Source organism: Camelus bactrianus, chromosome 10 (genome assembly GCF_048773025.1).
Source record: "Camelus bactrianus isolate YW-2024 breed Bactrian camel chromosome 10, ASM4877302v1, whole genome shotgun sequence".
In the NCBI taxonomy this organism is placed as follows: Eukaryota; Metazoa; Chordata; class Mammalia; order Artiodactyla; family Camelidae; genus Camelus; species Camelus bactrianus.
Window position 1 is genome coordinate 49,217,483 of NC_133548.1, and position 21,522 is coordinate 49,239,004.

Below are 21,522 nucleotides of genomic sequence, written 5' to 3' on the forward strand. Positions count from 1 at the left end.
AGCTGATTCTTTGAAAAATCAATAAAATTGATAAATCTATAGCCATACTGACCAAGAAAAAACTAGAAGACAAAATTACCAATATTGAATGAACTAAAGGACCTCACAGACATTAAAAGGATAATAAACTACTACAAACAACTTTAGGCCTATAAATTCTACAATTTGGATGAAATGGACAAATTCCTCAATTGAGAGGCACAAACCAAAACCCATTCAAAAATAGATAACTGAAAAACTCCTATGTTTATTAAAGAAGTTGATTTTGTAGTAAAAAAAAAAAAATTCCTATAAGAAAATTCCAGACACATGTGGTTTCATAGGAAAATTTTACTAAATATTTAAGGAAAAAATAATATCAGTTCTACACAGTGTTTTTCAGAATATAGAAGAGAAGACTTCCCAATTCTTTTGATAAGGCCCGCCAGCATTAACTCAATATCAAAACTAAAGAAATTAAAAGAAAACTACAGATGAATACCCCTCATGAACGTTGATGCAGAAATCCCAAGCAAAATATTCAAAAATAAAAACCCAGAAATATTTAAAGAAGTTAATACATCATACCTAAGTAGAATTCATCCCAGGAATACAGAATTTGTTCAATGCTCAAAAACCAATGAATGAAGCCTACCATATTAACAGACTAACAGAAAAATTGTACTTAAATATAAACCTAACAAGATATGTGCACAATCTGTAGGCTAAAAGCTACAAAACGTTGATGAGTAAAATCAAAATTCTAAATAAATAAAGAGATATATCCATGTTGATGAATTGGAAGACTCAATATCATTTTGTTAAAATGTCAAATGTGCCATTTGTGTAGATTCAACATAACCCCAGTGAAAACCCAGCAAGTTGGTTCCAAAATTTATATGAAAAAGCAAAGGAGCTAGAATAGCCTAAACAATTTTAAGAGAGAATAACAAAGAGAATTCACACTACCCAATTTCAACACTAAGTATAAAGTTATAGTAATCAAGATGGTGTAGTATTTGTGAAAGGATGGACATATATACCAATGGAACAGAATAGAGAGCCCAGAAATAGAAACAAATACAGTCAAATTATATTTGACAAAAGTGCAAAAGCAATTTAACAAATAAAGAATAGGCTTTATAAAAATGGTGCTGGAACAACTGGATGTCTATACGCCAAAAAATTTTTTAAAAAAAAAACCTCAACCTAAATTTCACACCTTAAAATTTAACTCAAAATTGTTCATAGACTGAAGTGGAAAATATAAAACTAAAACTTGTAGGGGCTTCTTGTTTTCCGTAAGGCAAAATTTGCATAATCTTTGGCAATGAGTGTTTAGATATGATATTAAACAGTGTAATCTGTAAAGGAAAAATTGGTGAATTGGACTTTATTGAAATTAAAAACCTTTTCTCTGCAAAAGACACTGTTCAGAGAACCCAGCCACCAACTAGGAGAAACTATTTTGATATCACATAACTGATAAGGAACTTGTATCTAGAATATATAAACAACTCTTAAAATTCAATAGCAGGAAAATAAACATTCTAGTTAAAAATGGGCAACTGATCTGAACAAAGAAGATATATAGATGGAAAATGAGTATATGAAAGATGCTCAGCATCATTAGTCATAGGGAAATGCAAATAAATTAAATTACAGCCACAATGAGGTAACACCGCGTACCTATTAGAATGGCTAAAACTAGAAAACAACAATAACCAGGTAATAGTAAATGCTGACACTGATGCAGAACAACAGGGACTCTCATTCATTGCTGGTGGGAATGCAAAATGGTATAGTCACTTTGGTAAACAGTTCATCTGTTTCTTATTACGCTAACAGTGCACTAACAATACACCCAACAAAACCAGTCCTAGTCCAATATAATTAATAAATTATATTGATGTCATTTACCCATCAATATGATGTGGCAAGAAGGGCGTATTACCTCAATCAAGCCAAAAATTCATAACCTCAGTCCATTAATGATAAAAATGTCAGACATTCCAAATTGAGGAATATCCTACAAAATACCTGACTATTGCTCTTTTTAAAAAATTAGTAAACTTTATTTTTTAGTGCAGTTTCAGATTCACTGCAGAATTGAAGGGGAATTCTCATATATTCCCTGTCCATCGTCCCAACTCTCCCCTGCACCCAACTTACCCTCCCATGACATCCTGCACTCCAGTGGTACATTTGTTGTAATCCATGAACCTATATAACACAACAGTATCACTCAAAGTCCATAGTTTACATTAGGGCTCACTCTTGGTGTTGTACATTCTCTGAATTTGGATTAATGTATAACAACATGTATCTACTATTATAGTATTATACAGAATAGTTTCATTGCCCTAAAAATCCTCTTGTGCTCTGCCAATTCATTCCTCCCCTGTCCTAACCCCTGACAACCACTGATCTTTACTATCTTCATTGTTTTGCCTTTTCCAGAATGTCATACAGTTGGAATCATACAGTATGCAGCCTTTACAGATTGACTTCTTTTACTTAATAATACGCATTTAAATTTACTATTTCTTCAAAATTAACAAGGTCATGAAAGACAAGGAAAGACCAGGTCACTGTCAGTCAACCAAGGAGACATGATAATTAAATGAAAGGTGGTATCCTAAATTAGATCCTAGAATGGAAGAAGGATATTGGTGGAAAACCTGGAGAAATTTGAATAAACCTTGCAGTTTAAGTATTTATCAATGTTAGTTTCTTAGTTTTGATAAATGTACCATGGTAATGTAAGATGTTAAAATTAGAGGAATCTGGATGAAAGATAAATGGAAACTATATTTCTAAAAAATTTTTAAATTAAAAAAAATTTTATTGAAGTGTAGCTGATTTGCAATGTTAGTTTCAGGTGTACAGCAAAGTGATCCAGTTATACATATACATACATACATATTTTTTTCTTTTCAGATTCTTTTCCATTAATTGTTATTACCAAAAATTGAATACAGTTCCCTGTGCTATACAGTAGGTCCTTGTTCTTTATCTATTTTATATATAGTAGTATGTATCTGTTAATCACAAACTCCTAATTTATCCCTCCCCTACTCATTCTCCTTTGGTAACCATAGTTTGTTTCCTATGTCTGTGAGTCTGTTTTTGGTTTGTAAATAGAATTTGTATCATTTTAACTCTGTACTATTTTTGCAGCTCTCTGTAAGTATAAAATTGTCGCAAAGTGAAATATTTCAAATGGCAATGGTTATAGAAATATCTAATTTAAATCTAATTTATTTTAAGTAAGCAAAATTATAACTTTTTTAAAAGACGTCTCAATGTAGCTTAAGTTGTTATGTTGTGTTGGATTTTTCTTGTTTTTATGTTATGTCCCCCTTAGGATGTAGTTAAAGTATTGTTTTAAAGTCACTTACAGTAAATTTTCTTCATGGTCATGTCATTAATTTAATAGACATCCAGGGTCAAGTGTTTATTTAAAATAGGGGGGAATTGTGGTTATTTTCTCTTTGAATTATTTTAATTATGTAAAACTGTACATACTTTTAAAGTCAGACTGTACTTTTAAGTTCGTCTTGCTTCCATTTTTGTCCCTTCTACTTTGTTCTCTCTCTCTCCTTATATAAGGGTAACCATCTTTGTTAATTCAGAGGTTTAATCCTTCTAGGTTTTTCTGGAATTTTAGGCAAATTATCTCTTTTCTTACGAAAAGGTTGTTCTGTAGCTTGCTTTTCTCACTTAGCATAACCTAGATGACACCATATCAGTATATAGAGATCTTCATCACTTCCTTTTTATAGCTGCATTGTACTTTTTTATAGTTTCTTCAACCAGTCCCCTGTTGATGAATGAGTAGCCTAATGAACTATTGCCAGTGTATCTTTGAGACAGATTTCTAGAAATGAGATTGTGGGCCAAAGTGTAAATGCAACTACACTTTTGGTGAGTACTGCAGTAGTGCTCTACCAATTTGTACCCTCCCAAGCAACTTATGAGAGTTCTGATTTTCTGCATGCATGTTGCCAAATATTGGATTTTTCCTAATCTGATTATGTGAAAAAAATGGCATTTTGGTGTAGTTTTAATTTGTGTTCTTTTTATACAGTAGACTGGAATACTTCTTCATTATTTAAAGACTGTTGCATCTTTTTTGTAATCTGTCTTTTCACATATTTTGCCCATTTTTACATTGGAATGTTAGATTTTTGTTCTAAAATTTTAGGAGCTCTTTATCTATTTTGGACATTTGCCCTTTCTCTGTGATGTAAGTCTTTTCTTTTTTGACTTTGCTTATAAAGACTTTTTGCCATGAAGATTTTGTTTTTTAGAAAAACCTTCTCGAATTATGAAGTAGTGAAATCCTTATATGACAACTCAAGATATCGTATAAAGATTAACATTATTTCATTGCACCAAGGGAAAGCTCTGGACTAAAATATGACAACCACTGTTATAGCCATCTGCTCCACTGAATTTTCTTTTATCATTCTATAGTCATTAATTTATTTATTTAAGAATATTTATGGAGTTCCTGATCTGTGCTGGGCACAATCCTGAGAGCATAATTAGCTGCATCTAAAGGTCAAGGGCTCCTACCCCAGACTGGGTCTTGAGACATGTGATTTTGGTAATGGCTGCCTTGACATCCTTGTTTCTTAGAGTGTAAATGAGAGGATTGAGGATTGGTGTGAGAATAGCATATACTACGTTGCCCATGACGTGGAAGTCAAGGGGCAGGTCCGCCCTATAGGCCACGTAGGCTATGGCAATGGAGGAGTAGTAGGTGCCAACCACCAGCAGGTGGGAGCTGCACGTGGAGAAGGCTTTTGAGCGTCCTTCTCGGGAGCTGATGCAAAGCACCGAGGCCAGGATGTGGGCATAGGAGAGAAGCACCAGGAGAAGGGGCAGGAAGGACACCACCATGGCGATGCAAAAGCCCATGAGGGTCTGGGGTGTGGTGTCAGAGCAGGAGGCCTGAACTAGAGACAGATGATCACAGAAGCAATGGTAGATGTGAGCAATGTTGTCATATGCCATCTGGGAGGTCTTCACTACTGCTGGGATGGGCAGGAGGAGGGCAGTTAACCAGGCAGTGGCTGCCAGTGCAGCATTGGTCTCTCGGGTCATATGGACAGGGTAGTGCAGTGGGCGGCAGATAGCCACATAGCGGTCATAGGCCATGACCACGAGGATGAAGGCTTCTGAGCATGTAAAGCTTTGGAAGAGGTACATCTGCAATAAGCAGGAAGTAAAGCTGAGAAAGTGGTCCCCAAGCAAGAACAGGGACAGCATCTTGGGGACAGTGGTTGTGGTGAAGAGGATGTCCAGGGCAGAGAGGTTGATCAGGAAGAAGTACATGGGTTTGTGGAGGCTGGGCTCTGCCAGCACAGCCACCAGGATCAGGGCGTTACCCATAAGGATGAGAAGATAGAAGAGGAGAAAGATGAAAAACACAGGGAGGAAGAAGGACTCTGGCAGAGAGGGGATGCCCACCAGATAGAAGACTGGTGAGCCACCTACTGATCCATTACATGTTGTGGCCTCCATAGTGAGACAGAGCTAGACTTCTGGCAGATGGGAAGCTGGAACATCTGGACACTGGAGTATCTGGAAACCACAGAAGCAAGGATTCTGGAATGAGGATTCTATAATATTTATTCTCTAATCAAAATATAAGCATAATTATTTACAACCAACTCTTGAGGACTTATTGGTGGGCTGTAATATTGACTTCAACCTTGTGAACCCAAAACTTCTACCTTTTTTCTTTTGTCGAACATTAATTATTAATGAACTGATAACCTACCAAATAGAAGTCATCATGCTGTGTTCAGGTGATACAGTGATGAAAATAAAGAAGGCAGGAAAAGTCCCTACCTTCTTAGAGTTTACATTTTACCAGGAAAATCAGATCTAAACAGTTGATTGTTGAATTATGATTGTGAGGAGTTCTTTGGAAAGATTACTGCTGGTCTTCATCTTAGATTTCATGTGTCTAGTTTGGGATGTCAGATCTCTTAAATCAAGTCCTGAAGCTCATGCCTCTACTTTGCACTCAAAGTTCCAACCATGTTGCTTTGGAAGTGCTGCTTTCTCCAAGGTTCTTTGCAGCAGGCTATTGCTCACATAGTTATTAAGCTTATTTTCCTCTTGTGTGCCTTAAGTAGTGGTTTTTCCTGACTCTTTTTAAGCTAGTTGTCTGGACTTCTGCTCCTATGTAGGACATAATAGGTCATGGTAGCCCAACACTTTCACTGCAACAATTAGACACAAACCTGGATAAATTACACAAATCACATTTTTTAAAATAAATTGGAGAAACATGAGTATAGTAAGGATGAGATGAACTGGAACTCCAGGGAGGAGGGATCCTCCAAAGTGAACTGACAATCACCAGCTCTTTTCTTCTCTGGGAATATGATTACTCCCTCCCTGATTTTACTTGTGATAAAACATTTTTCATGCCACTGAATCATAAAAGTGCCAAACCTAGAAATGTCCAGCCAATTTTTTGTTTCTTTTCTTAGACAAAAGAGGGAAGGGCTTGCCCAAGGTCACACAGCCAGTGAGCCACAGAGCTAGGACCAGAACCCAGTCCTCTGACACTCAAACCAGGACTCTTTATTCTTTATTATGTTCCCTGGAGAATCCGGAAGCTTAAGTTATCATGTGGGGTGAGATTGGGGCAAAGATTTTCTCTTTCCTTCTCCAATTCTAAGATGATATTGTCAGCAACAACCATAAATTTCAATTTGTTCTTTAGTCTCTAGTGCGGAGGAGGCCTGATTCCCTGTCAGGGAGTGAAGGCTGGTAAAATGTCTTTCTAAAAGAAACACGGAACAGGCCACTCCATTGTGACTGCTTCATTGAAAGAAAAAAAAAAAGTATTCTAGAGGTCAGCCCCCATTATCCAGGCAGAAAAGCAAAACTCGTGCATCTCAATTTAAAAGAGTGAACTCTCAGCTAACCAAACTCAATCTGCCTGAGGCAATCACCAGGTTTCTTGCATACCCAAGCTCATGCAAACTACATTTTCCTGCATGTTGTTAGAGCTCAGAGAAGTCAATTTTGGATTGAATGTCACTGAGTTAAGCTGAATTGGGGTTTGAGGAGCAGAAACTCAGAGCTATCAAGTCCAATTGTACCCCTTCTTCTCCCTCCTCTGGTTCATTTCTATTAAGTGGAGGAGACAAAGTCTGAGTCTAAAGTCCAGAAACAGAGTGTCTTCTCAAGGCCAACCAACAAATTCACAGCAGAGATGGGTCTTAAACTCAATGTCCTGGCTCCCATCCAGTGTTTGTAAGGTTTTTTTCATGAGAGAAGATGATTCCTTAGCCTGCCATTCAAAGCTCATCTTCTTGGAGCCTTATTTCTCCTGTCTCTAGTCAAATGGCAACTCCTTGCTCTTGCCTTGTTCCCTTTCCAAACTAAGCTTCAATGTTCCCTCCTCCAAGAGGTCTTTGCTGTCTCAGCTGGCTTGGCGGCTTCTTTTCCGAGCTCTTACAGTTCCTGTGCTTTCCTTTGTCATCACTATGATCACACGGGGTTGTCTCTGTCTATTTATGTGTCTATGGCTCCATCAGACCAGGAGGATTTGCAGGGCTGTAATGGGGCCTAATTGTTTCTATTTAATAATGTACCACCACCCTTCTCAGGAGCTCAGTGCTGCAGCAACGGGAGCCAGGATGCAACTTTCCCATCTGGCTTCATTTTGGTGCTAAATTATAAAATTGGAATGAAGGGGTCATTAGCAAATCCCATTTCTTATACAGATGGAGAACACAAATGGGGGGCTCAGAAGCATGCTGTGATTTGCCCAAGGTCACACAGTAAGTGGGTGACAGAATCAGAACTAGACTATCAGTGGGGCTGGATTATCACCTTGAGCCCAAGATAACCCAGCAATGAGCCCAGGCTGCCTCATCTACTTGGGGCCACAAGACAGACCAACCAGTTGAGGTTTATTTGCTCACCCCAAAGTCAGTGAAGCACTTTCCTTCCCTAAGCTTCTGTTTGGCAGATTGGGCCTGTGCAGCAAAGCATGTGGTTAGGACGCCAGCTAGACAGGAGCACTGAAAATGTTTTTGAAAGAATTTAGTGTTTGAGTTTTTTAAAAAGCATCATTTGATGTAGCATCATGGTGAAAATCAGAAAATTTCTGTATTTCTTTACATTTATTTTGTGGTTCAGATGAAATGATTTCATTTTGGATACATATTACGAGGGCAGGGTGTTTTCACTGCTTAAGGACAGTAAACATATTGTTAGAGGACCATTTCCTTGGTCAGGATTATCTACGAGCCAGTTACAGTGCTGGTGGGGGACAAAAAAACAAATTAAATTTCCTGAATGTCCAACCTGACACCTCACATTTCTCCTCCCATCATCCAGTCCTGCTGGGGAGTGGTTATGCCCTTTCAACAAATGAGAAACTGAGGGGTGAAGGACAGACCCTTGTTCAAGGCTGGTGAGGGCTGAGAGCAGAGGTTGTTCTGGAGCCAGCCTGCTGCGTAGGACTGAGCCCTGCCTGGCAACCAAGAGTCCTGATTCCTGGGCCAGCTCTGCCACTCCCTTGCTGTGACTTTGGGCTTCTGAGCCTGTTTTCCCATCTGCAAAATGAGGGCTTTGGAAGAGATGATCTCCTCCAACTTAATAAACATTTTTGAGTGTCCCCTCTGTGTTTGGCCCAGTGAGAGGTCGGAGATGAATGTCTCATTGTTCAAGCCTCTAAGCAGGGAGAACAAAATTCTCCCCTTCGATAAGCTCCTGTTGCACACTTGAATCCTTATAGCTGTTGTGTCATTACACTTCACTACAACTCCCAAATCCATGCTGTTCCCTGGTATTTCTGCTACCCTGTGCTATTCCCATAGAAGAGGAGCAGGATATGTGTGAATTACAGAGTTTGGGTTCATTAACTGGAGTTAGAATGTCTCAGGACCCTGACATTCACACATAAAGTGTGTGCTCCAGGGCTCCTCAGCATGGCTCTGCACACCCCTGGCCTCCCTGAGTCTGTCTGCCCACCCCAGCCTTTCTTGCTTCTAGACAATCCCTCCCAGCGCAGCTCACCTGCCAAGTCTCATGCACCTTGGTGTCTTCTGTGGAGTTGCCACACGTGGCCCTGAGGGGGAGGTTGGGGCTGAGTCACAGCCCTTAAACCCCAGAGCCATGGCCTGCTGGGACACTCTCCTTCAAGTTGGCTCCCCCATGGGACCCCATACCTGCCACCTGGGAACAACTTCCTATGATGGAGCCAGGGACATGGCCTGGGCTTTGCAGATAATGAAAACAGCATCATTAACTACCCTCATGGGCCACAGAACTTTATTGTTAATGGAGCAGTTTGATTCCTGTTTTCCTATCTGGTCTCACAACAGCCAGTAGGATTGTTCCTACTATTTGACATTTGAGGAAACTGAGATCTGGAGAAGAAAAGTGACTCGAGTGGCTGGGGCAGAGCTGGGATTTGGACCCAAGACTCCAAATCCAGTTTAGCAGTTTAGCAGCCCATCATCTAATGGCTGAGACCTGAGTTCTTTCCAGTTTTGTCATTTTGGACAAATCCCTTAACTGCACGGAGCCTTCCTTTCCTTATCTATATAATGGGCTATGGGGAAGATTTCATGCTTAGCCTAGTGCTAATTAAGTGAGAGCTATTATGGTAATAAACCCAAATAGGCAAACCCTGTTGCATGACTGAGGTATAACTACTGCTGTTGTGCAATGAGGAACTTGCAAAGGTTCTAAGAAAGGAATGTGAGGTGGAGGTCTGTCCCCCAACCCCAGGCAGTGGCAAAGCCGAGTCACAGCCTTTCCTGCCTCAGGCTTTCTGATTCTCTTCTTTGGCTCCATAGCTCTCTATTTCTGACTCTGTCATTCTCTCATTAGTATGTATAACATTTAAACAATTGAAAAAATTTCACAATTAACAAATAAATCCCATTGTATTTTCCTCACTACAGAGCTTTATTAGGTAAAAAGTGGAAGTTTTCTTCACACCAGCCCTTCCCATGTTTCCCCTTCTCCCCTCAGAGGTAATCACTGTTGCTGATTTGGTCAGTTCCTTTCAGACCTTTCCTAAACATGTGGGGTGTGGAGGGAGGGGATTGGTTTGTTTTCTTTTAGCATAAATTGGATTATTTGGTACTTATTGTGTCAATTATATTCTTTGTGTGTGTGTCACTTATATTCTAATGTAATAAGTCTTAGCATTTTTCTGTCTGATCTGCTTCATTCTTTTATCTGATATTTTTCGTATATGATAGTATGAATATGACATAGTTTGTCTAATAATTTCCCTGCTGATGGACATTTGAGTTGTACCCAGTTATTGACATTATGAGCAATATTATCATTAGCATCCTTTCAACATGCATTTGGGGACACATATACCCAAATATTTCTCTGAAAGAGATCAATAGAAGTAGGAATTCTGGGCCAAGCAGTAAGCAGATTTTAAAATCTGCATGTGTGCTTGTATGGGGACAGTCCCAGCTTCAAATCCCGAGGCTCTGAGAACAGTGAGCCACAGGAATGACTGAGATGACCTTGTTACACCAGTGCCGGATGCTGCTGCCCAGAACCAGGAGGAAACCAGGCATAAGCAATTCATTGTAGCCCACAGACGAGACTTCCATAATAGGTCTCTGCAGTCAGTAGATCTACAACTACAGGATGCAAGATTACTAAGCCATTGGAACTTCATGGAAACCAGAAACTGGTACAGTAGAGGCTGCAGCCCCTTCTGATCTAATGAACTTCATGATGGAGCTGAAGATGGTTTGAGAAGTTTCTTTGAATTACAAATAAGAACTATATGTGCCACCTCATCCTCTGCAGATCTCTCCCTCTGATTGAAGAGAGGAACTTGGGTTTGGGATAAATTTGTATATGTGAATGTTTGCTTCCGTATCATAAAGGTAAATGCTGAAGGTATTTAAGCGGGAGAAGGTCTAACCACTCTTAAATGAAAGGCAAAGAATTCTGCAGAATAACCAGATTGTTAGGTGGAGTCTTCTGTTTCTGTTTTTCAGACACTACAGAACTCCTTAGGAAACATCCAGAGCTAGCTTTTGGCAGCAGGAAGATAACTAAAGGCTTTCTGAGATGTTACAGATGAAACTAATTAAAGAACCCGGGAACTTGGGCCAGAAGTACTCACATGGAGTACAACAGTTGGTAGAAATGCAGTTAAGTCGGAGAAAACAAACACAAACCAAGACGTAAATTCCTTTTAGGTTTCCAATTTTATTTTATGTTACTAATGAAAAGGAACCTAAATAGGAGAGCTAAACAGTTAGCTGAGATTTCCTTATGAAAAGCCAACATTCTAAGACTTACTATTATGACACTACAGGATAAAATATGATTTATTTCGTTACCTCTGAGAATAAAAATGTCCTCATACTTCTAGGAAATGACTGGCTCTTCTATAGCCATGGTGACAAATAGTCAGCAGAACTCTTTTTAAACCTGTTTCATTGTTCAAAGACAGCTTTGCATCAGTACACACATTGCTAAAAGCCAGCAAGTCTCAAAGTCAGCCACCCAGCAACTGCTTCACTCCAGTAACCACACTTCTGTGGATAAAGGCAAACCCACCCCTAGATACTCCCACTCCTGAGAGTCCACCAACCCCTGATCTCTACATTTTCCACAGCCTTACATAAGATCAGCTCCCTGTGTTGCTCAGAAACAAACTGTGCTAGAAACTACAGCATTCCTGTGCTTAAGCTAGCAATAAACTCAGCTTTTTGTTTCAGATGTTGCACGGTGGTCTCTCCTTTTAACGTTTCTTATTTATGTCACTATATTTGGTAGTAATGTCCTGTCTTTCATTTTTGATTTTAGTAATTAGGTCTTCTCTCTTTTTTTCTTGGTCAATCTAGTCTAAAGGTAAAGGTTTGTCAATTTTGTTGATACATTCAAGGAACTGATTTTGGTTTTGCCTATTTTCTCTGTTGTCTTTCTCTTATCTTTTCATTTATTTCCACTCTGATCTTTATCATTCTCTTATGCCTACTGATTGCTTTGACTTTAGTTTGCTTTTCTTTTCTAGTTTCTTAAAGTTAAAAATTAGTTTCTTAATTTGAGATTCTTCTTTTTAAATGATAAGTATTTACAGCTACGAATTTCCCTCTAAGCGCTGTTAACAGGTACATCTCATAAGTTTTGGCATATTGTGTTTTCATTTTCATTCATCTCAAAATATTTTCTGACTTCCCTTGTGACTTCTTTTTGAACCCATGAACTATTTGGGAGTGCACTGTTCAATTTCCACATATTGTGGAAGTAGCTTTCAGTGACAGAGCTTTTATTATTTTAAAATAGCATAGAAAAAGTGGGCAGGTTATTTAAAACACATATTGCTTAGAACAAAAAAAAAAAGCTACTTTAGAAATAATGAAGTCTTCAAAGGTGAAACTAGACAAGGTTAGGGTGAACAATTCTGGGAATATATTTGAAGAAAAAAAAAGGAGAAATAAAGGAAATTAAAGTGAACTATGCTATTTGGAATATAAACAGAGAGCACAAAATAAGAATTTATTATGCTATAATCATTTTACTTACCATTAAGAAGATATAAAAATCAATGCAGAAAAAATGGTATTACATAAATATCGTTCTTATAATGGAATCAAAATCTTATGACTGCAGAAGTTTTTTCACTCTTTGTAAATGATAACTGAAGCTAGTGTTAGAGCTCAACATTCTAATTGAGTTTAGAAGTGTTTTAAACTAGCTTTTGAAATTTTAAAATTTATTTCTTAATCTTCTTTTAATCTCTCTTTGCCTCCCAGTAACACTGAGATATAAAATATAGCACATGGTAGGATCATGATATGCAAACTTAATACATGAAAGACACTGTATGTCATTTAGCTGACAGATTTGATTTTCCTGACAAGAAGCTTAGGTAGCCATATGTGAGGTCAGACTAGGTTTAAAAAAAAGAAATCAGATCATCTCTGCCTGTAAAACAATTTGGCTTATGTGATTATCCCAATGCTTAGCCTTAAAAAAAAAAAAACAAACAAACAAAAAAAAAACTCCACTGGGAAGAATCAGTAACATTAGGACCATTAGTTGTATATACCATGACTCAGGATAAGTCCCACACTTTTAGGTAAAAGTAAAATTGATTTTAAGAAAGTATTTTCCTGGTGTGAGTGTATCTTATCTGAATTTAATGTAAGAAGATTCTGCAGAAGATAAACCTAACTCGAATAGGACCTTCATGCTGCTAGGCAGTCATCCTATATGTCCCTGGTTTTTTCCCTTGTCTCCTCTCTTACATGGCTTTTTCACACCTTCTATTCTCAATCCACCACTACTTCTTCCTGTTGTCACTCCAGCCAGTCAAGAGAGATGTCCCATGGAGCCCCATCCCATCTTCACCCACCTACTACCATCTGTGCCTACACTGATGAGGAAGTCGATCTATTCCCGTAGATGAATGTCATGCTCCAAACTAAAGCCAGTCACTCCAACAGTTCTGCCCTCTGTCTCCCATCATCAACTTTTTTACTCTTTCCTGGATTAACCTATCAGCGCACAAATATGCTGTTATTTCTCCCGTGTTAAACAAAAACTTTATCTCTATAAACTACTTATTAAAATTTTAAAGTCAGGATGAAGAACCATATTATAGAATGCTACCATTTCTTTAAGACAGAATGGAAACATGGCCAAATAGTCATATTTTTTAAAATAAAGTCATGTTTATGTATTATACCTATATGTGTAAATATATGGATTTGCTTATATTAAAAATGGAAAGAAAAACCATAAAATGAATAAAAATTATTTCTTTAAAGGAGATGCAACAGGTAGAGGGAGCAGGAATGAGGCTAGAATTCACTAAAAATGTCTTGTTTCATGATTTTGACTAAAAACTATTATACTTGTGACTTTAAAATTCATGTATGAAAACCTTCATTACTATTTGCTGAAATTGTTGCTCTCTGCTAATGCCCTGGCTTAAAGTTCCATGTAAGTGAGGCACTTTTATCACAATTTGTTAAGGAAGATTTTCTTCCCTTTAACACATGCCACAAAAATATCACTGCCTCTCAATTTACTTTTCTGACAATGGTTTTCCTTTCTGCCTGTTTGGGGCACTGTAGTTCTGCCCATCCCTGATCCCTTTTTGACCTGTGTGATTCCTGAAGGGGACTGGGTATCAAAATCCTTCGGGTTTAGTTTAGTTCAATGTAAACTCCATGTCTTACATTGGATAGGAGGTTGGGGGTGGGTCCAAGCTAAAACATCAGTCCCTCCTGAACTCTAATTCAAGAAGATACATGCACCCCACTGTGCACCACAGCATTATGTTCAATAGCCAAGACATGGAAGCAACCTAAATGTCCATTGAGAGGTGACTGGATAATGAAGTTGTGGTATATTTATAAAATGGAGTACTACTTAGCAATAAAAAGAATAAAATAATGCCATTTGCAGCAATACGGATGGAACTGGAGATCGTCATTTTAAGTGAAGTAAGCTAGAAAGAGAAAGAAAAATACCATGTGATATCACTCATATATGGAATCTAAGAAAAGAAAAAAGAGTAATGAACTCATCTACAAAAGAGAAACAGTCCTGCAGACATAGTAAACAATCTTATGGCTACTGGGGGAAAGAGGGTGGGAAGGGATAAATTTGGGAGTTTGAGATTTGCAAATGTTAACCACTATATATAAAAATAGATTAAAAACAAATTTCTTCTGTATAGCACAGGGAACTATATTCAATCTATTGAAATAATCTTTAATTAAAAAGAATATGAAAACAAATATATGTATATATATGCATGACTGGGACATTATGCTGTACACCAGAAACTGATACATTGTAACTGACTATACTTCAATTTTAAAAATAAATAAATAAATAAATAATTTTTAATATAAAAAAAAAATCAGTCCCTCCTGACAGGTAGCAACAGGGATGCCACACCACATCCTGTACAGCACTGGAGTGAAACCTCTCCTTTTCCAAAGGGAGCAGCTCAGGGCTTCTGTTCAATCAGTCCATACCCACCATGGTGTTAACTCCACAAGGCCTCCCAGACAAACAGTAGCAGGTGCGTAGGTTAACAGTATTTATGGGAGACATTTTTACCATGGATTAAATATCACCCTGTGTGTTCCTGCCATCCCCTGTGATTCCCTTTGAAACAGCACCTACCACACGACATTGTGAGCAAATTGAGGGCAGCAAGGCAGCGACTGTCCCAATTTATCTTGTGTCTCTAGCGTCTACTATATAGACTAGTATTTCCCAAGTGCTCAGTAAAGACTTAAATGAATGAACAAATGGAGAAAATTATATTCAGCAGCTTGATGCTTACTGTGGATGTGAAAACCACCACAATCCATTGTACCTGTGGGAAGACTTGGACCAAACATTGAGAACTAGTATTGCATCTTCTGCCCAATGGAATGATGCTTTACTAGAGTTTATTATGAAATACAAAACTCATATAGAGCAAAACTGTATAAAGCCTAAAATACACAGTTTATTTGTAAAGAGAGCACCATGTCACCATTATTCAGGGGAGAATGAAACATTGACAACACCTCATAAGCCCCTTGGTAGCCCTCTCTGATAATAAACCTCTCTCTCTCCTGCGGAATAATCATGATTCTGATTTTTATAATAAATATGCCTTCTCTTTTCTTCATAGCTAGTGATATCTGTATGCATTCATAAAAAAAAACGTGGTTTAGGGTTGCCTGTCTTTAAATTTTATACAGCTGGAATCATATCACATGTATCCTCTTGAGTTGTGATTCTTTCCCTCCATATTATGTGGGATTCCTCTATGTCGTTGCATGTATATATAATTCCTTCATAGGTTATTGGCATAGAGCGTTATATTTTACGAACATTTCACAAATTGGAGAAATGCTGTTGTGCTAGATTATAGAGTATGTGTGTCTTCAACATTATAAGACAGTGAGTGATAGTGTTTTCCAAAGTAGCTGTACCAATTAACATTCCCACTTTCAATGCATGAGGGCTCCATCAACCCACATCCTTGCCAGCCTGGGTTATCATCAGACTTTGACATTTTAGCCAGTCTGGTTGTCTTCTAGTGGTGACTATCTGCTATTGTAATTTGTACTTCTATTACTGAAGAAGTTGTGCACATTTTCTAATATTTATTGGACATTTGTTTATTTCCTCTTGTGAAGTATTTTGCGCATTTTTCCAATGGTTTGACTACCTTTTTTAAAATTAATTTGGAGTGATTCTCTATATATCCTGGCTATGAATCCTGAGTCTTTTAGTTGGTTATATGCATTGCAAATAACTTCTTTTGTCCTATAGCTTGGCTTTTCACTTTCTTTTTAGTGTCTTTTGATGAACAGCAGTTTTTAAGGCAGTCAAATTTATACTTCTTTTCTCTAGGTTTAGACCTTTCAAAAAATCTTATTTAAGAAAATATTTCCCCATCCCAAGACCAGGACTGTAGTCTCCTATACAGTTTTATAGTTTTGCCCTTCATATTAAGATTAAGATTGATTTTTGTGTTTGAGGTGAGATACAAATTTCATTTTTTGACATATGGATATCTGAAAGTACTAATATCCTTTACTATATGTCCATCTTTGACACTGATCTGCAGTGTCATTTATATATCCATTACCCGTATATTCAAGGGTATGCTTCTAGGCACTCAATTCTGTTTCATTGATCTATATGTCTATCTATGTCGTAATGACTAACCTCTTTGCATTCCCATCTTTATTACTATCTTAGCCTTATTATATTAAAAATCTATTTGATATTCTTAAGAAGATACTTTTTGTATTTTATCTGATATTTTTATTTCTTTCCACAGAAGGATTGAGTTCATTACCTAGCTTATCATTAATGGAAAGGAAAGTCCCAATGATATATTTCTGGCCCTGATATAAGTCATTCTTTCCTTCAAAAAATTTTTTGATGACATTCTCTCTTCTTAGCACACTGGTATCCTGGGAGCAGAATTAACTACATCTAAGGATTAAGGGTCTCCAGAATGCCCTGGGTCCTGGGGACATGCCATTTTGGTGATGGCTGCTTTCACATCCTTGTTCCTCAGTGTGTAGATGAGGGGGTTGAGGACTGGTGTGAGAATGGCAAACACCACGTTGCCCATGACGTGGAAGTCAAGGGGCAGGTCTGCCCTATAGGCCACATAGGCTATGGCAATGGAGGAGTAGTAGGTGCCAACCACCAGCCGGTGGGAGCTGCACGTGGAGAAGGCTTTTGAGCGTCCTTCTCAGGAGCTGATGCAAAGCACCGAGGCCAGGATGTGGGCATAGGAGAGAAGCACCAGGAGAAGGGGCAGGAAGGACACCACCATGGCGATGCAGAAGCCCATGAAGGCCTGGGGTGTGGTGTCAGAACAGGAGGCCTGGACCACAGCCAGGTGGTCACAGAAGCAACAGTAGATGTGAGCAGTGCTGTCAAAAGCCATGTGGGAGGTCTGCACCACTGCTGGGATGGGCAGGAGGAGGGCAGTGAGCCAGGCACTGGCTGCCAGTGCAGCATTGATCTGTGGGGTCATGAGGACAGGGTAGTGCAGTGGGCGGCAGATAGCCACATAGCGGTCATAGGCCATGACCACCAGGATGAAGGCTTCAGAGCAGGAGAAGCTGTGGAAGAGGTACATCTGCAGGAAGCAGGCAGGGAAGCTGAGGCAGCAGCCCCCAAGTAAGAGTAGGGACAGCATCTTGGAGACAGTGGATGTGGTGAAAAGAATGTCCAGGGCAGAGAGGTTGATCAGGAAGAAGTACATGGGCTTGTGGAGTCTGGGGTCTATCACCACGGCCACCAGGATCAGGGTGTTACCAATCAGGATGAGCAAGTAGAAGAAAAGGAAGATGAAGAAGGCAGGGAGGAAAAGGAACTCCTGTAGAGAGGGGATGCCCACCAACTAGAAGACAGGTAAAGAGTCTTCTGATCCATTACAGGCTGTGGCATCCATGGTGGGACAGAGCTACATGTCAGGGTGACAGGCAGCAGGAACATCTGGAAACTGAATGACACAGGAGTTTGGAATAAGAATTCTACACATTTCTCTCTGTTATTATTGCAATCCAAATCATTTATGACCAGGTTTAGAGGACTGGTGGTACAATCCAATATTAATTCTTTCATCTTAACCCACAATTTACTCCTTCCTTCTTCCATTAAGTCTTTAGTAAGTAACTACAATGTTACAAAGCTGTGAGCAGGTAAACAAGGCACACAAGGCCCCTGCCTTCACAGGACTTAAATTCTACTAGAAGAATATATTTAAAAGCCAATCACACAGTTAATTATCTAGTGACAACTGAAAATGCATTGAAATAGCTTCTGTCCCTTTTCTACTCCATGTCCCACACTATATTTTGGGTATCAGATTGTTACCCAACCAAACTTGGGTCCTCTGCCCTGCATGCAATAAAGCCAATCTACTGACACTGGGTTGTGGTGAAGGAAAGTACAGGGTTTACTGCATGGTGGCAAGCAAGGAATCCAGGAAGCTAGTGCTTAAGAGACCTGAAGTCTCTGACGGCTTCCAGGGAAAGGTTTTTAAAGACAGGATGAAGGAAGGGGGTTGTGGGGTACGTGATCAGCTCATGGACATTCTTCTGATCAGTTGGTAGTAAGGTAATCAGGAGTCAAAATCATCAATCTTCTGGTTCCAACCAGTTGGGGTCTATGTGCTTGTGGGCAGCATATAGTTAACTTCTACCTGGTAGGGGTTTCAGTATCTTCAAAACAGCTCAAAGGACATGATTCAGAATATTATCTATAGCCCTTGAGGAGGAAATAAACGTCCTTGACTTTGTTTAATGGCTAAACTATTATTATTTTGTCTTGGTTGACTGTTTCCCTTTGTTTCTGCATTTTCTCACTTCTCTGATTAAATTTATTCTTTGAACTGCAGGGAAGGCTTAGGAGGCTACAGTTTTTCTACAGGAGGAAAGGCCCTATAGGGTCCTGCTCAGTTATAGGATCTTAGATGAGCTCTTAGATTCCTTCATTATGGTGTCTCCTTTTGCTCTCGTATAAAGTTCTATTAAGTAATGTCACTATCACCCCATCATTAGGAAGGGCTAATTTTTCCAAGGTTCTCAGGCTGCCTGCTCAGTCCATTCATTACCAAGGGAGTGGCTTTCCTCTCATTTTCCAGGTGCAGCAGCTCTGCCTGCCTCTCTCCCCGCTGAGTTCTCTGGGAGCTCTCCCACTCACATTTCAGTGACAGGAAGGACAAATGACTGCGGAAGGACAGCTCTCTTCCTGATGGAGCCCAAGCTGATGGTGACCACTCAGGGCATGTCCTGGATTTATCATATTCCTTCCTCCTGGCTGCCACAGCACAGCAGCAGGTGTTGTGTTTGGTTATTTGATGTCCACTGTGCTGGGTATTGGCTCCTCCAATACCAACTCAGAAGAAGCCACAATGAGCTGTCATGAGAGCCATTGTTGCTAGAAAGGACAGAGAAATGAAAGCTGCCCAAAGACAAAAAGCCCTATATCAGAGATTGTTCACTAAATGTGTGCTTGGGTCAAAGGGGTAGTGGGGGGTGGGGTGGGGACTGCTGAGTTTGAGCTGAAGCAATTTTGGTTTTGATGAGCGATCCAGGCAGCTTCATGTTTAAATCTGCATCACTGCTGTTTGAACCCTAGTGATTTCACAGTTTCCTTTTGAATTCCTAGGAATGACAGCTACTTTCTTTCTTTCCGAAAACAAATGCAAAACAAACTAGCTAAAAACACCTCTCATGTCCTAGAATCATAGAATGTCAGACTAGAAAAAAAGGTTTTTTTAATCTCCAGTTCCAATCCAACTCCCCTTCCCCCACACTTCCTCACCACCTTTTAAAAATTTACTAGTTTGCTCTGTGATTGATTTAGATCGTGCAGCCTGGCTTCTAGATTTGGAAGTGGTAACCGTCAAATGCTTTGTCTAAAATGAGCATGGGAGAGACAACCATCCTGTGTGTGCGATCCTTGAAAGAGAACCTCAGAGGTCACCCACAGGATCCGGCAGGAGAGTGACCTAATTGTCTCCATTTTAAAGAGTTAACCCTCAGTTAACCAGAACCCCATTCCAAAAAGTATGGTCACCAGGTTTTTCTTATATCTGAAGGAATGCAAACTGCGCTGCCCTGGACATTCTGCTCTCAGATAGGCAGTTGTGGCTGCCAGTCACGAGTGAGGCAGAGCAGGGTATTTCAGAGGCAGAAACACAGAGGGCCAAGGCCAGAGGGCCCCTAAGGGAGCCATCAAGTCAGCTGCCCCTCTCCTCCCTCCCGTGTCCCACTGCTTTGCAGATGAAGGTAGGGATGCTGAGACTTTGATAGAGAGATGGCACATGGCTTTTCACTGCCAGGCAGTGCTGGCCCAGACAACAGGTAGACCAGGCGTGTGCTGGGTCACCAGCCAAGCAGGAGCACCAAAAATACTTTCTGAAAGAGTTTAACATTTGATCTTCCAAAGCACCATTCAACCAGCCCATGACAGGAAATATCCTGGATATTGACTGATCTTTCTTACACTTATTTTACAGGTTAGGGTTCTTGTTTTGCTTTCACACTATATCTGAGTGATGAACCCCATGCTTAGGACCTAAAGGGTCCTGTTTCCCAGGGTGCAGAACTTTCCTCAGTAGGTTCTCCCTGTCAGAATTGTCTGTGAGCTAATTACAGTGCAGGTAGGGACCAGGAAGTACAGAAAAACCAATCACCAGCTGTCCGACCCGATGCTGCATTCTACATACATCATCTCCTCCCATCACCCAATCCTGCCAGAGAGTGGTTATGCTTGTTAAACAAATGAGAAACTGAGGGTTAGAGGACAGACCCTTGTTCAAGGCCAAGACTGGTGAAGAGTGAGAACAGAAGTCACTCTGGAGCCAGCCTGCTGTAAAGGAACCCCGCCTGGCAACCAAAAGTCCTGGCTTCTGGACCAGTTCTGCCATTCACTTTCTGTGCTTTTGGTGTATGGTTGTTGGCATAACTGATACCATCTTGCACCCTTTCAGTGTCTCCTGTCCTCCTGCTGACCCTAGCCAGGCTTTTACTGTGCAGTAAACCACTTCTCTGTCATCAAGGGCTTTGTAGTTAATAGATATTGTCCAGTAATCATTAGAACCCTGTGGCCTGTGTTAGTCCCCAGACAATGCTGACTTCACTGATATATATTTGGCGCCCACAAGACTAGTCACTCATTTATAAATCTTGACTTAGGAATGCACGTTCTGTCTCCAAGCACCTACCCCCAAATCTTAGGTTAGCTGTAAAACTGTCCAAGTGGCCCCTCAGTGGGGCCTAGCACAGTTGTGAATGCTTCTGGATCTTTGTCCACCCGATCCCGATCCTACCCTGCAAATAAGTTACCCTATAATAAACTGATTCATTGATTATATGGAGCTGCCTGCCTCATTTTTGGGTCTCAAGATGCCCCCTCAATTTGGTGGGTACTTTTTGTTCTCTCTGTCTTCCAACACTTGGTTTTCTCATTTGTGCAGTGAGGGGTTTGGAGGAAAAGACCTCTGAGGAGTTTCCAATT

General features: G+C 39.7%; 1 protein-coding gene and 1 pseudogene across 1 annotated transcript; both read right to left on the minus strand.

The window, feature by feature from the left end:
* Positions 1-4,539: 4,539 nt before the first annotated feature.
* On the minus strand, positions 4,540-5,511 carry LOC105083321 (olfactory receptor 2AT4). The gene has a single exon (XM_010973143.3). The coding sequence runs from the start codon at positions 5,509-5,511 to the stop codon at positions 4,540-4,542; it is 972 nt and encodes a 323-aa protein (XP_010971445.2).
* Positions 5,512-16,981: 11,470 nt separating this feature from the next.
* Positions 16,982-17,947, minus strand: LOC105083351 (olfactory receptor 2AT4-like; annotated as a pseudogene).
* Positions 17,948-21,522: the final 3,575 nt, after the last annotated feature.

What these genes read in the sequence shown, in the direction of transcription:
- LOC105083321 (XM_010973143.3), bottom strand. Translation starts at nt 5,511, where the DNA reads ATGGAGGCCACAACATGTAATGGATCAGTAGGTGGCTCACCAGTCTTC.